General features: G+C 40.2%; 2 protein-coding genes across 2 annotated transcripts; one reads left to right on the forward strand and one right to left on the reverse strand.

The window, feature by feature from the left end:
* Window positions 1-6,051: 6,051 nt before the first annotated feature.
* Window positions 6,052-10,596, reverse strand: LOC120741389 (threonine synthase-like 1). The gene is made up of 3 exons (XM_040044267.1): window positions 10,189-10,596; window positions 7,718-9,121; window positions 6,052-7,204 (listed from the first exon to the last, which is right to left on the reverse strand). Exons 2-3 carry the CDS (start codon window positions 9,089-9,091, stop codon window positions 6,401-6,403), a joined length of 2,178 nt encoding a protein of 725 aa, XP_039900201.1. The 5' UTR covers window positions 9,092-9,121; window positions 10,189-10,596; the 3' UTR covers window positions 6,052-6,400.
* A 145-nt stretch (window positions 10,597-10,741) lies between these two features.
* enkur (enkurin, TRPC channel interacting protein) lies at window positions 10,742-13,669 on the forward strand. Its single transcript, XM_040044270.1, has 5 exons — window positions 10,742-10,927; window positions 11,920-12,065; window positions 12,152-12,384; window positions 12,489-12,635; window positions 13,411-13,669. The coding sequence occupies exons 1-5, from the start codon at window positions 10,845-10,847 to the stop codon at window positions 13,585-13,587; spliced, it is 786 nt and encodes a 261-aa protein (XP_039900204.1). The 5' UTR covers window positions 10,742-10,844; the 3' UTR covers window positions 13,588-13,669.
* Window positions 13,670-14,680: the final 1,011 nt, after the last annotated feature.

Consider the following 14,680-nt stretch of genomic DNA (forward strand, 5'->3'; position numbering starts at 1 on the left):
GTGAACTACTTGAACCTTCCATTGCTGCTGCTATGATGCAACCTAAATCTCCTGCTATGACCATTTGTACCCACTGACCTTAGGGAACATCAACTTCTATGTCAAACTGTCCAGATGCTGGAAATCCCCAGAATTACCACAAACACTCTGGTTTGTGGTACTCTGGTCTATAGTACACTTCTACAATACATTTTGTATCTCAAAATGTACTATAGGTGTATGAAGGCTTGCAATTAGCTGTGAAATTAACATAAATTCACACTTTTCTCACACAGTACCTTTGTCATGTACTTACATTTGTTGCTCCCAACCCAAACACATCTGGCCAGTGACCAGACTGAACATTATCACGTGGTTTGTAGTGACACATTTTGGTTCACTTGGAGTTTTTGTGACCACACAGACTCGTCCTCTGACTATTTTTAATTGATTGTAATTCATTATAATATATTTATAATTCAACTGCACGTGCACCCCAGGCAGTGTACTTCAAGTCAACATCATAGAACTATAACAGGAATGACTATTCGGTCATTGGATTTCCAGCTAACCACACCTGATTGTAACCTAAGCTTCACACTAAATTTACTGTACTGCAGTGTTGTGGATTTTGTTATGTATTTGCCTACAGAGAGTGATTCTCAACCAATGCAAACATGCTTCCATGCAGTCCAAATGCACCTCACTCGACGTGGATGGCACTGGGCATCAGTCAACAGGAAACAGTTAAGGAATTGACAATGAAGTTCACCAGGAATGGGAAAATTGTAAAAAAACAAAAAAAAAAACAATTGATGATCAAAAATGTTCTGCGAACAACGTGCAGGCAGTGTTCCAGTCACTTTCCTTCCAGCTCTTTATGTCTTCTAACCTTGCTCTTTTCCATGATGGACCAACAACAGCACTTAAATTCAATAGTTGCACCATAAACGGTGTTATAGATGCTGCCTTCATCTGACAACAGATGTTCAGCAGGTAGACAGGCAGTTCCTAGCTGGGCACAAAATGCCGTGGACTGCCAACGTGCTACCACCACTGAACTATAATTTCCCCCATAATGTTTCAAGGGACAACTGAAGGTCAGTTATAAAAATGTGTTTGGAATTTAGCAACAGACACAAGGTGTGAAAATCCAGGAGGATTAGTTTTACACTTCCAAGCTTGTCTCCATTGATATCATTTAACCCCTGTCATTCAGCTGTCAGTCAGAGCCCTGCCTTCGAGCCACAGCTCATATCTCATCTTGCAGAGGTCCTTCATGGGGTCATCAATTTCTCATTCTCTTGGTGATTCTAGCAGACAGTTGGCAGAAGACTGCTGGAGACATCAGTTAAGTCAAATCTTTTCTTCAACTTGCCTTTTGTCTTTAAGGCTATTAAAGACCGTAAACAATAGACACAAACACTGGTGTCTGTTCTTTAGCTCTCAGTTTGCATCAGTTTGCAAATGAGTTGTTCCACTCCAAAAGCTACCATCTTCAGATGGGTGAGTAAAAGTTGACACTTTCATTAGCTTTTCTCTCCCTCCTGTGTTAGTGAATGTGTTGCAGAAAACCAGGAAAACTTGGCTTCATTTGATGTTGACGAGCAATGGTTCTACTCTGAGCTCCTCACCCTACCTCTAAGGGAGAGCACAGGCACCCTTCAAAGAAAAAACATTTCTAAACCAGTCATGACGACCTTTGTAATATCATAATCGTATCATTAACGAAAATCAAATGACGAAGATGAAAACCCAAACCTCCTAAACCCATACAATGTTTATATTAAACTTTATTATTAATGGCTTTCCACCCAAACACTCTCACCAAAGCACGCGGCCAGCTGCCAAGAATTTAACTCAGATCTTTGCAATGGTGGGCGAGTGTTTTTACCTTTGCTTCAGTACCAATATTTAGTGCCAGAATTATATGCCAATGCTTTCCTTTTTTTAATGTGCCAAGATGGACAAGGATTAACTGTTCCCCCTGTGGGTTTTATTCTTGGCAGAGTGGAGAAGACTCTGAAATAGCATTTATTCAAAGCATCAAGGGACAGTAAAATGACACTGAACCAATGCTAATGACTTTCTGTGGGGATGTTTGAAGCTGCAGTTCATTTATACAACAAATGAGTGTAAAATTTGAAAAGACAGGGGAAACATTCGATATTTTTACACACATTAAACTCAACCATGGAAAGGCTTGCAGTTTTAATTTGACTGTGCCACATTGCCAGCCACTTCATTAGAATTGCTATTGTAAATATCATATCAGCCAATTACATGGCCTCAAGAGAACATGCTAAATTTCAAACCAAGCATCAGAATGAGGAAGAAGGATCTCTTAACTGGCTTTGAACCTGGCATGGTAGCTGAATCCAGATGGGCTGGTCTGAATATTTTAGGAACTGCTGATCTACTGGAATTTTTACACGCAATGCTTTCTATGGTTTACAGGGAATGGTCATAAAAAGAGAAAACACTCAGTGGGTGGTAAAAATACCTTGTTGATGCAGTAGGTCAGGAGAGAGTGAGCAGATAGCTTACAGCTGACAGTAAGGCAACAGTAACTGAAATAAACACTTGTTACAGCAAAGGTATGCAGAAGAGCATCTCTGAATGCACAACATGTTGATCCTTGATGCAGAAGACCACACAGAGTATCACTTCTGTCACCTAAGAACAGGAAACTGAGCCTACAATTTGCACCATCTTACTTGAATTAAATTAAATTAAATTAAATTAGCTGAATATTATTGCTGACCATGTCCATCCTTTTATGGCCACAGTGTACACATCTTCTGATCGCTGTGTCACAAAGTTTAAATCATCTCAGACTGGTTCCTTAAACATAAGAATGAGTTCACTCTACTCAGATGACCTCAACAGTCATCAGATAGCAATCCAACAGAGCACCTTTGGGATGTCTGGGAAAGGAAGATTTGAATCGTAGATGTGGAGCCGACAAATTAGCAGCGACTGTGTGATACTGATCACGTCAAAAGGGAACAAATGTCTGAGGAAGGTTTTTAACACCTCGTTGAGTCTGTGCCATTAAGAATTCAGGCAGCTCTGAAGGCAAAAGGGCAACATCACCGCTGATCTGTCTGGCCTGGCCCTGCTGAGATCCTCCTTGAAGTGTTTTGTTTTTTGTTTTTTTTAGTAGCTCCAGTGCTTCACCAATCGTATTCTATCATTTTTAGTTGTGTTTAGTTTAGTATGTATTCTTTTTTTTTGGCGGGGAAAAATCCCAGTTCCCAAACCGACTACAGCTGACTGCAGTCGTGCAACACTTCTTCATAAACACCACAGGTTAATAAATTACCTGGCAGTGCTGTTGTTTGATAGGTTATATAAAGAATCTTTATAAAAGCAAGCAGCTAGAAGCAGAAGCACAATCTCAACATGGTCCACTGGATTTTCTTTCTAAACTCCTGCGATGCATTCATTTCTTCTTCTCTTTTCTATTTCCCTTCACTGTTAAAGAGGAGTTTCCATTATGCCAGTGGTTCACATTAAGGAGATGGGAACAGGCTGCTACCTGCAATTATCCTTGCTCACCCAGCCGTGGGTCACTAGGTGCTGAGCGACAGCTGGCTGTCTCGTTCCCTCCACCACTCACACACACTAACAGTCACACACCTGCACACCACACTCATGTGGTTCCAGACTCCTTCCCACCCATTCTTTACATTCACCTGCCAAGCAGCTTTATAAGGCCAATGTTCAGAGCGATACAAACCGCAGACACATAGGTGACGCACAGAATCAGTGCAGTGTGTTCTGTAATATATTCATGCATAGAAAAGCGATCAGTCATCCTGTAAGTGTGGAAGAACAAACACACACACACACACACACACAATGTAAGCAACGACAAAGTGATTGTTAAGAAACAATACTGACTCGGTTAGACTTTTCTGATTGAAAAACAGTGGGATCAAGTTAGGAACACCAATGCAAGACTAAAGGTTCTAATAATGAATTACGACATTCCCTTAAATAACAAAAGAATAAATAAAAATGAAGGTTTTATTGATGTATGATGTTTGATACAAATTTGAATGGGGAATACAGTTAGGGGCTTTAAATTTGTGTGTTTTGCCCCTTTTTTATACACTCTCAAAGTATGAGTGTAGGAAGTACAAGACAGTCATAAACATGACAGTCACAAACATGTAAAATACAAACAATAGCAACTACAGTTAATGGATAATGAAAAGGCAATCAAATGAGCTGATAAACCATAGCTCTAGAAGACCTAATAGGTACTACACAGCCACCTGTGATATTAAAGTGTTAACCAGATTACCAGTTACTATTACAGAAAATACTTCTTCTCACTTCCTGCAAAGAGAGATAGTGATCCAGATCAGAGGGCATGCTAGCAAAGTGCTTTGTCAAATCCGGCCTGACTTTCCATCTATTTTAACAACTGCAGCCATAAGCAATCCTGCAGATCTATGAAACGTATCTTCCCCCTTCCTCTTGCCACAGCTGCTGAGGCAGCACCTGGATTTAAATGACTAGACTCATTTCTGAACGCCTGATAGTGACAGCTGAGGATGGAGAAATTACCCACAGACCTGTTTCTATTCTTTCTCATGTGAGAGGCATCTGGGAAGAATAACTGTAAGTTGTTTCATTCCTATATAACCACCACCTTAACAAGTTCACGTGCTGCATTCTTATCATCAAAATCCACGACGATACCATACAGTAAAAAAGTCTTTGACCACTTGTAGTTTGGTGATATTTTGTCAAGGAAATAGGAAACTTTAGTGGCCTTTGTGAATAGTTCACAAGGACATTCACAGCTCTTCTTTGGATGTTGGCTGCCTTTTGTTTCTGTTCTCAGTCAAGATGATTGGGCCCTGAGGACACCAGTTAATGATCGATGGCGCTCCATTGTTCTTTCTTCTGTCCAGGTATGTTTTTACTGCACTGGCAGTGTGTTTGGGACCATTGTCATGCTGATAAATTAAGCCGTTGATAATTAGACACTATTCAGATCCATGGTGGATCAAAATCTGAGAAAATTTGACAAATCAGTTTTGACAAGATCGCCACCTTTGACTGAAATGCTAACTCCAAACCATGACAGAGCCACCATCATGTTTTACAGATGCCTGTAGACATTCTGAAAAGGGTCATGTTCAAGGACTGGACTGAAAATGGGTGAAAAAGCAGTCAATTACCAAAGATCCTAGAAAGCCCTTCAGAAAGGTTGGAGGACTATTGCTCAAGACCACTTTTAAAACAACTGCAAAAACGTCTAGCTCCTTGGAATTAACAAATTTAAGAATCAAGCGATGGATTAAGACTTTTACACGGTGCTCTATATGTCAGAAGTCTGGTTTTTATGACAAAAAAAAGCATTTTCTAGCTTATCGAGCAACTATTAAACTCCTCCAGGTTTACATGGTCAATACTGGAAAAAACGCAAATTACTAAGAAAAGATGAGGTGAATAAAACATCACTTTATAATTAAAAAATGATTTAACAGTCAGATTTTATTACTGCAGAAATGTGTGATTAAAGTAACAATATTGACTTTACACCATATTTTACTGGTATTTGACCTTCCCCCTGCATCTACATCCATATACTGTTAATGAACGCAGCAGTAGCCAAGGGGTAGACATCCCCATCTAGTGAGCTTGGAATCCAGACTTTCATGAGAACAAATGTTGCATAATCAATAAAATGAGTAATAAAGCTGTTTAAAGCTCTATTAGAGTATAATTTGTGTAAAATATGTTCATTTTTCTCAATCCTGGGGGCTTAGACAGATTTACCTATTTAATTTGTCTTTAAATGCATTTTCACGAGGTTGCTCGCTCATTTGTTTCCCTTTTTTTGACATGTTAATCAAGATTTTAGGTTTTTTCCTTTGTAATGTGCAGGGGTGCACATAAGTGGTCCGCATTTGCTGTCAAAATAAAAGACGCACACCAGATAAGAAGTTGCAACGCGCGTTTGCGTACATGCGTACATATAAAAGGCAGTGTTTTTGTCTGCTAGAGAGGGATTTTCACGGCATATTCTGCAACACATCTCTGTGCGTTCATCATTTGTTTGAAGCCAGCTCACCTCCTGCAACCACTTTTCCAAGGAACACCAAAGTAATTGCTTAAAGGAGCTTGCTTCTTCGACATCTTTAAGAGTTCGAAACAAATGTCTGTTCTCCTCCAGAATATCTTATGTACGCAAATGCGCGTTGCAACTTCTTATTTGGTGCGCGTCTTTTATTTTGACAGCGAATGCGCACCTGCGGACCACTTATGTGCAGTCCCTGGTAATGTGTTCTGTTTGCAGTAAAAATCAAGTGGATGAAACAAAGAGGACAAAGAAAAAGAGTACTTTTGTAATTTCTGGCTAATTACTTGAAGCTGGACATCAACAAAAGCTGGGATCATTTTACATAACTTTTAAGAAGGAGTCCTGTATCATGCTCTCCACCTGGTCTACCAGCACACTGTACTCTGCTTCACAAATGCTGTGTTTCCTCTTGGCACTTTCTTTCAGGCATTTTATCATCTCTCTGTGCATTTCTGGTCTGGATGCAATAAGTTCCAGCTTCTTGAGCTGCTCAGCGGGATCCTCTGGAATATTTGGGATTTGTAAAGCTTTGAACACAGCGGGAGCAAATTTCCCATAGTGAGCTGTGGAACAAAACACTACGGGACACGAGCCATCCTGCAGCCTATCAGCGACGAATTTAGCCACAGCCGTGTGTGTGTCCATGACGTAGCCCGTCTGTGTGTGAACTCTCTGGATGGCGGCCAAGCAGTCATCCTCAGAGCACCAGCCAGACAGCACTTCCTGCTGAATCGTGCCAAGAAGAGGCTCGGGAACCTGAAAGTGCTGCTGTCTGTCTAAGCGTGTGAACAGGTCCTTGACAAGATGGCTGTTTCCGTCGGAGACGTGGTAGATAAACCTCTCGAGGTTGGAGGACTTCAGGATATCTATAGCGGGGGAGTGGGAGAGCATCAGAGACCGTCCCCGAAGATCGTACTGGCCTGTCTTGATAAAGTCAGTGATGACACGGTTGTGGTTGGATGCACAGATAACTTTTCTTATCGGGATGCCCATTTGTTTGGCGTACACAGCTGACATGGCATTGCCAAAGTTGCCAGTAGGGATGCAAACATCAATGGGATCGCCGAATTTGATGACACCATCCCTGCACAGATCCAGATAGGCTGATGAATGATAGACCACCTGAAAGAGGAGAAAATGTCAGTAAAACTTTACTTAGTGTTGCATAATAATACTGCCATTGTGACTGACTAAAAATCACAGACTTTTAGCAAGTAAGTGAATTCCTGAAGGACAGCAAAACACCTGGATCAAACTTTTGGTGTTTTCACAACAACAGAATGGGAAACACAATAAAATTTCACTTTACAATAACGTTGTATTCCTGTTTCTGCATTTTAAAGAAAGACTGCTTCGTTCACAAGCACACTGGGGTCATAGTTTGAAGTTTAGTTCCACTTCCTTGCAGCACAAACCAGAAATGGACACCACTCACCTTCAAAATAAGTTTTTTAAAACATGTTGGCTGCAGCTCTGAAACAACCTTTTTTGGTAACCATGGAAGTCTGCTGGCAACCAAAGCAATCACAATGTTGGCTACGAAAAAGCTTATTAAAATGTAATGTTATAATTAAATGCTTATATTTATAAAAATCAATGTCTTCTTGCAGCGACACTCGGTGATCAGCAACCTACCTGTGGCAACAGGCGTGCCCAGTTGATGGAGTTGCCGGTGCTGAGGACTGTGCCGTACTCTACAGCGAGATGCCCTGTCAGCCCCGCCTCCCCAAACATCCTCTTGATATTTCTCTGGCAGAAGTCAAAGTCTGACAGGACGCTGACAGCCCTGGCATTGCCCTCCCTGTAGCTCATCATCTGGAGCTTCTGAATCTCACTCACTCCTCCCTCCGGGAAGAACACCAGGACGCCGGTGCGGTGTCTGTCAGTGCCGCTCAGCCTGCTGAAGCCACTGAGCACTGCACTGCCAGTGTCTCCAGATGTGGCTACCAGGATGAGGTAGTTGCACATGGGTGGGAGGCAGTAGGCGAAGAGCTGAGGCATCAGCTGCAAAGCGAGGTCCTTGAAGGAGGCGGTGGGGCCGTGAAAAAGCTCCTGAATGTACTGATTGTGGGCGAGGTGTTTTACAGGTGCGACAGCCTTGCTGGCAAAGTTTGACCCATACACCTTGAATATCATTGTTCTGAGATCCAAAGCAGAGACGTCCAGAGGGTGGATGCACTTTTCAAGTAAAACTAACGCTCGCTCTGGGTATGACATCTCAACTAACCTCTGCCATTCGCGTGTGCCTATCTTTGGGAAGCCATTTTTGGGAACATAAAGCCCTCCATCTGGAGCCAGACCCTCCACAACCACATCACTAAAGTATATTTTCTGCTTGGACAATCCTGCGCTATCACATCGGGTTGAAATGAATGTTTCTTCATCACTTTTCTGGTATCTCTCCACAGCTTTCAGCACCTTCTCTGCTACCTCCTCCACTGTGTCTCCTGTTCCACACAGCACCCTCACATCCAGCCATTTCTCATAAAACTGTTTCCTGTAAAGCAAAATGTCCCTCATGGATACCCCTTCCTCCTGGCCCACTATCCTGTTCACCTTCATGCTGGTGAGTCTCTGTAAGATGTCCTCACTGTCCACATCCAGGTAGAAGACCAGCCCGCTCTGTTTGACATGCTGCATTGCTTCAGCATGAAGAGGATTAGAGCCCGTCAGGGAAACAACACACCCAGAGGCAGAGAAGTTACACAAAGCTCGACCTTCTTCCTCCAAGAAACACCTTCCGCCAACTGCTGCCAACTTAGCGGCAACAGGCATCTTCCATGCCGTCTCCAAGACGTCATCATCAACATCTATGACAGGGAGTCCCAGTTTGTGGGCCACTATCTTCCCCACCGTAGTTTTTCCTGCTCCCGGAGGACCCATGAGCAGGATGTTCTTGTCTCCCAGGCAGGTGGATCTGGCGGAAAGCCATGATTTTTGTGTAGACAGTGAACTCAGGCACCATTTGGCAGCTCTTATTGGAAGCTGGCTTGTATTCAGTAAACCCATTCAGGAATTAAATGACAACTGCCCTTACCCCTGTGAAAAAGAACATATTTCAGTTTTCTTTCTTTTTTTTTTTAGAACAATGGTATTCTAAGATTATAGTACACCTAAATTTACAAGTCAGCATGTTAGCTTTTTGACAGACCTTGAAAAGTATTATATAATCTTGTCACACCCTAACATCTTAAAGATAAGAAGACACCGTTCTAAAATCATTATCTCTACCATTTAGACAATAACTCTTATTGCTTTTAGATTGGCCCTAAAAAGCCATACCAAAGCTGTAAATGTAAACAGAAATTTTTCTGATTACATGAGATGGGTAATAATAGACCTACCAAGCATATATGCAGTTACATTGCAAGTACATTTAAGTGCATTGACAGGAACACCTCCCCTTTTTTAGTCACATGCACTGATGTCCAAATGTGGTGAAAACTGTCCCACTTTAGGCACAGCATTTCTATGCCTTCTCCCTCATTGTACACAGCGAGAGGCTCTAATTTACAATGGCAGCGAGATGATTATCAGGCAGAAGAAAAGATAATATCTGCTGAAGATATCAGTATCTGATCACTGGGAAGGTGGGGTTAACAAAATATCAGGTAACATCATAAAAACAAACCTCCGCTTTGATTTTATACAAGTTGGTAAGCTTGTATAAAACAAGATAAAGTGCATCTGTCCTTCAGATGCCTGATGTGAGTTTTAACCTTCACACTTCACACGCAAACATGTGCTTTACCCCATATGCAGTCTGAGGGGGACAAACTAGAAAACTCGAATTCATTGCAAGGACTTTTTTTTTCATAATTCGTACAGTTCAATAGTGTTCAACAGCAGCATAAAAAAGTAATTATTTATTTTTTAACGTAGGTCAATTTGTTTCATTTAAATTGACCTTTAAGGTATAATTACAGATATCAGTAGCATGCTTAGATTTCTGCTTTCGAAGTTTAGAGAGGAAGTTAGCCGAGGAATTTAAAGCAGCTGCAGTTGTAAGCTTTGATAAAATATCGTAAAAGGCTGGCATAACTTCTCGGCTTATTCAGGACACTCGCAGATGACCGTAAATGAAATTGAATGAGCAATACACTTACGCAAATAACGACTTTCCATAAGCTCCCCCTGTTAATAAATGACTTTGTAAATTACGTAATTATGTGATCTTGTTAGTTTACACAAGGAAATGAACTCTTTGCTGCAACAGTCTCCACAACAGTCGCCATAAATAACTACGGTGAGCCTAGAGGGACAAAATTGTATTTATCACTGGAAGCAAAAAAAGAAAAGAAAAAATGCTTAACTACATATAAATTCAGCGACGTTTTAAACTGTAACCAAACAGCTTAGAAGTTGTAGCAATGAATGCGAAGTTGTAGCAAACATCTAGAAAAATCCACAAAACAAAGAGAAAATCTGAACTCTTTGCTGCTTTCAATTCTGCCTCGAAAATCCCCCCTCTAAACGCCGAACAAACTTCACGCGAAAATAGCATATAGCCCTAGTAATCTTAAAGCAAGAAGAGAAGAATATTTTATGCAATTTAATGGATAACGTGAAACATTTTACATTTGCAACTTTCAAAAATAACAAGATGTAACCCTAAATGAGACACTTTCCGACCGCTCATGAACGCAACATCTGCTGTTCTTGTTTCCTAGCAACTAGCCGGTGTCAAACAAATTTGGACAATTTAAGGCTATTAGCCTTCAAAAGAAGCTATAGCAGTCTTTCGTTAATCGCCTCTTTAGTCATGATGTCTGAAGATGTCCATCCTCCAGAAAGTGCCTTCAATCTCCTTCCAGTGGAAGACAAAAAGAAGGAAAAAGCGCCCAGGTAAATTGCTTCAACTTAGCTCAAAGTACGCAGTTAGCTTTAAACTGTTATTTGGGGTAAACAAAACAAAATCACGACATCAGTTTGACATTAAAGTTTTACAAAGTCTTTTGGGTTTTTGTTTGTTTGTTTGCTTGTTTTGTTTTCCAGAAATAACTAATAAACTTGGGGTAAGTAGTAAATTGTAGTTTTACAGAGAATTTTTATTAAAATAAAGAGAAAAGAAAACCAATCCTATAGCTTTGTTTTTATTTGCGTTTTTAAATGTTTGCTTTTAGTTTTATGGAGATTGTTTTTAGAGTATGTTTGCTCATTTTTATTGAAACGTTTTGGTGTCTGTTAAAGGTTTCTTTTTTCCTTTTACGTATGTAAAGAGTTAATTAGAGAGATTTTATACTTGTTTGATGTTTTAGTAAAGACTCTGGATTCGTGATTCCTTGTAAGCTTTTACTGTGTGTAACTGAGGAGACATTACATGCAAGTAGCTTGACTCCGGGGGTGGGAACCCAGTCCTGTTAGACATTTTTCCTGCGTGCATGCGCAGTGAACTGTTCGCTTCGAACAGGTATGGTAAACCCCCACTAGTCAGATGTTCTACACTACTGTAAATTTAGATTAGGTCGTAAAACAGATACGCAGCTTTTGGACGGTATTTTAAAAATAGTATAGGGGGAAAAAAATCCAGTATTGTGTAATAATGTAGTTGATTTAATGTTCTTTCAGTTTGTTATGTAAATTAAAATGAAAAACTAAAAAAACTCATCACTACCTATTTTGTTGACGAGTTTGACTTAAAAATAACAGCAGAAAAGACTAAAAATAGTGATTTATAATATTACATTTTGTGAGTACAGTATATCAATTCAGTTTTCTTTTATTTTTTAAAGCATAGTTTTCATTTGTTTTTAATTAAAATAATAATAATTTTGTTTTTAAGTTTTTGTAGTGATTGCTTCAACTAATGTGTTGCTTTTTCTTTTCTTTTTTTTAAGGTATGTATCAAAATTCAGGCCTGCAGTTATGTTGGAGAGAAAACTGGTGAAGGAGCCGATAAGGACGATGGGACCTGCCAGAGTGGAGTTGCCATCTCCAGAGAATTTCCTCAAGAAGCATTCAAAAGAGCCCAAACTGCCTGAACGTGAGTTCATCTGTCACACCGTTTTATTAGCGTGTGGGTTTGCCTTGAGATGGTGAATATGAGCTTCTTGGCATTGCATCTTTCAGAGACACAGAGCTCCAAAGATGTTCATAAAACCTGCTCTTTCACTGAGAGGAAACCTCCAGTCCCCAGAAGGAATGACAAACCACTGATGGGAATTCACACCAAGAGGGACTTTTTAAAGGAAACACCTGAACTGGTGCCAATGAAACCACAGCCTGCATGCGTAGACACCAGCAAGGGGCACAAACAGGTGCTGGAAAACTCAGGGCTTGTCCCAAAGTTCATCACACGAAAGGTATTTTCCTACAGTTGCTACTTGCAGTCTTTTAAATATCAACATAAGGCATGCTAGAATAATATCATGTTTATATTTGCTCATAAAACACACCCTGCATGAAGGACTTTGGTAGAGTACCAGCGTACCTCCAGCAGCGCAGCGAAGCAGAGAGGAGGGCTCGAGAGGAGTATGAAAACTTTGTAAAAGCAGAGCGGGAGCAGAGGGCCATGAAACACATGACAGAGGAGGAGAGACAAGCCATCCTGAAGGTAAATAAATGCAGTGGAACCATGCTGGGTCTTACAATTTAGTGGATTTAACTTGAGTTATACAGGGTTTTGAACTTTAATTATTCACATGCATTAACACAGTGAAGCTGTAGGATGACAGTTAGATTGTTCTCAGTTAAAGTAAATGTTGAGGGTTCTTTGTCAGAGTACAGTTTTTCATTTAAACTTGATTTTTCTATATAAGGACTTACAGTAGGAAGTCAGAAGACTAGCGGGACCATCGATATTTAACTTTAGATCCTTGATTTCTCAATGTGGGCATCATTATTTTGTGTTTAAGCTTTGCCTCGTGTGAGTAGGTGATATGGTATCCAGTGATTCATATGGCACAGAACAATGTTAATGTTTAGCCATTAACACGACACAGTGTCTGTCCCTGTGCGGGGTATGAGGCACAAAAACTGAGATCATTCCAGCAACATTTTCTGAGTTTACTTATAAAAATGTTCACAACTAAACTTGTATAAAGTGCATGTGACATCAAATTAATTAGAACTCTCATATTCGTGTATACTGTTTTTTAGTTCAAGAGATTTCTCCTCCTTAACTGCTGCACATGCCAAAATAAACAACAATACACCAAAGCCAACTCTGGCTGCAAAATACCAGTTTTCCTTCCTTACTCAGCAGGATTTCTTAGATAATTACCCTCTGTAACATCTCTGACTGATGCCTGTTTACTCAGAAAAGCCTTGAATACAGATAGTCTGTCTTGTGACATTGATGCGTTTCCTTCCCCAAATCTTCTGTCCAGCGCCTGAAGGAGACCTGGGATAAGCTACATCACGAGTACCAGGCCCTTCCCCTCATCATCGACACTATGTCACAGAGGGCCACCAAGGACTGCCTCGAAAAGCAAATGAAGCAGCTGGAGGACGACATCGACTTATTCGAGAGGTTCAAAATCATCTACATACCTAAAGATGATTAAACTCAGCAGAGATGAGATGCAGTGTAGTGAATGTTGTTATTTGCCCCATTCATGAGGAAAATAAACTGGTTGATTTACTGTATATTTTTTGCAGTGTCAGTTCATTTTTTTACAAAGCTAATACAAAATACAAGATTTTTTTCAGGCAAACAACACTCACATGAATTTATGACTTGGGCCACTTCCATGTGTAGTCCAAAAACATAAATTTGTTGTGCTGTTTCATGACATGAGAGAAAGTTTTGGCTGATGATGACGAACCCTGCTGTTTAGTTCCTGTGAGATTTTAACAGAGGAAGAAAAGCTCAAAACATAAATCAGGTTACAAGCTCAACGCAGACTTCTTTTAACCCTCTTGCTCTTTTAAAGCTATCAGGGGAAAGTAGATTACAAGGTTGTTGTTGTTTTCCAGCATGATCTCAGTTTAAACTGAGTTTTGTGGATGAGTTCTGGCAGAAGATCAACCCTTAAAATACTGAAACTATGACTGTTCCCTCCTGCGCTCATGTCCCTTCCAACGGTTGGCCTTTTGAGTTTGAAGGTTGTTTCATGACTAAAGCCCAAATGATGCAGGATTTTTAAGAGCAATACTAAATTCACTATTTTGGGCATTTAAAATTCTGATATATCAGCCAATACATTTTTTTCTTTCAGTCACATGTAAGATAAACATCTTTTTCTGGCATTTGTTGTGTAGCTGCCAAGAGGGAACTTGCAGAGTGTCCTCTTTGGGGAAAACAATGCAATGTCAACACTCATATCATGGTTGAACGGTGTTTCTCTGATGTTGTCATTACTTTATAAATTTTCACTTGTCGCCCAGTATAAATAGCTAATATCCTAAACCATCAGACTCTATTCACAACTTTTCTTTCACGTTATTTCCATTACTCACAGTTCCAGTTAAGTTAGGACAGTCGACAGTTGCAACGTGACACTTTAATACAAGTTAAATGTAAGTCAAAGTGGCACATGAATTTGCAAAATAAATGGAAAACATTTTACAATAAATCTAAATGTTTGCTTTCGTCTGTCATGTTTTTGAGCCTGATGTGACGTCAAAAAACTTGGCAAGTCATGTATTAAAATTTTC

This window comes from Simochromis diagramma, unplaced genomic scaffold, assembly GCF_900408965.1.
Source record: "Simochromis diagramma unplaced genomic scaffold, fSimDia1.1 OVJJ01000602.1, whole genome shotgun sequence".
NCBI classification, from domain to species: Eukaryota; Metazoa; Chordata; class Actinopteri; order Cichliformes; family Cichlidae; genus Simochromis; species Simochromis diagramma.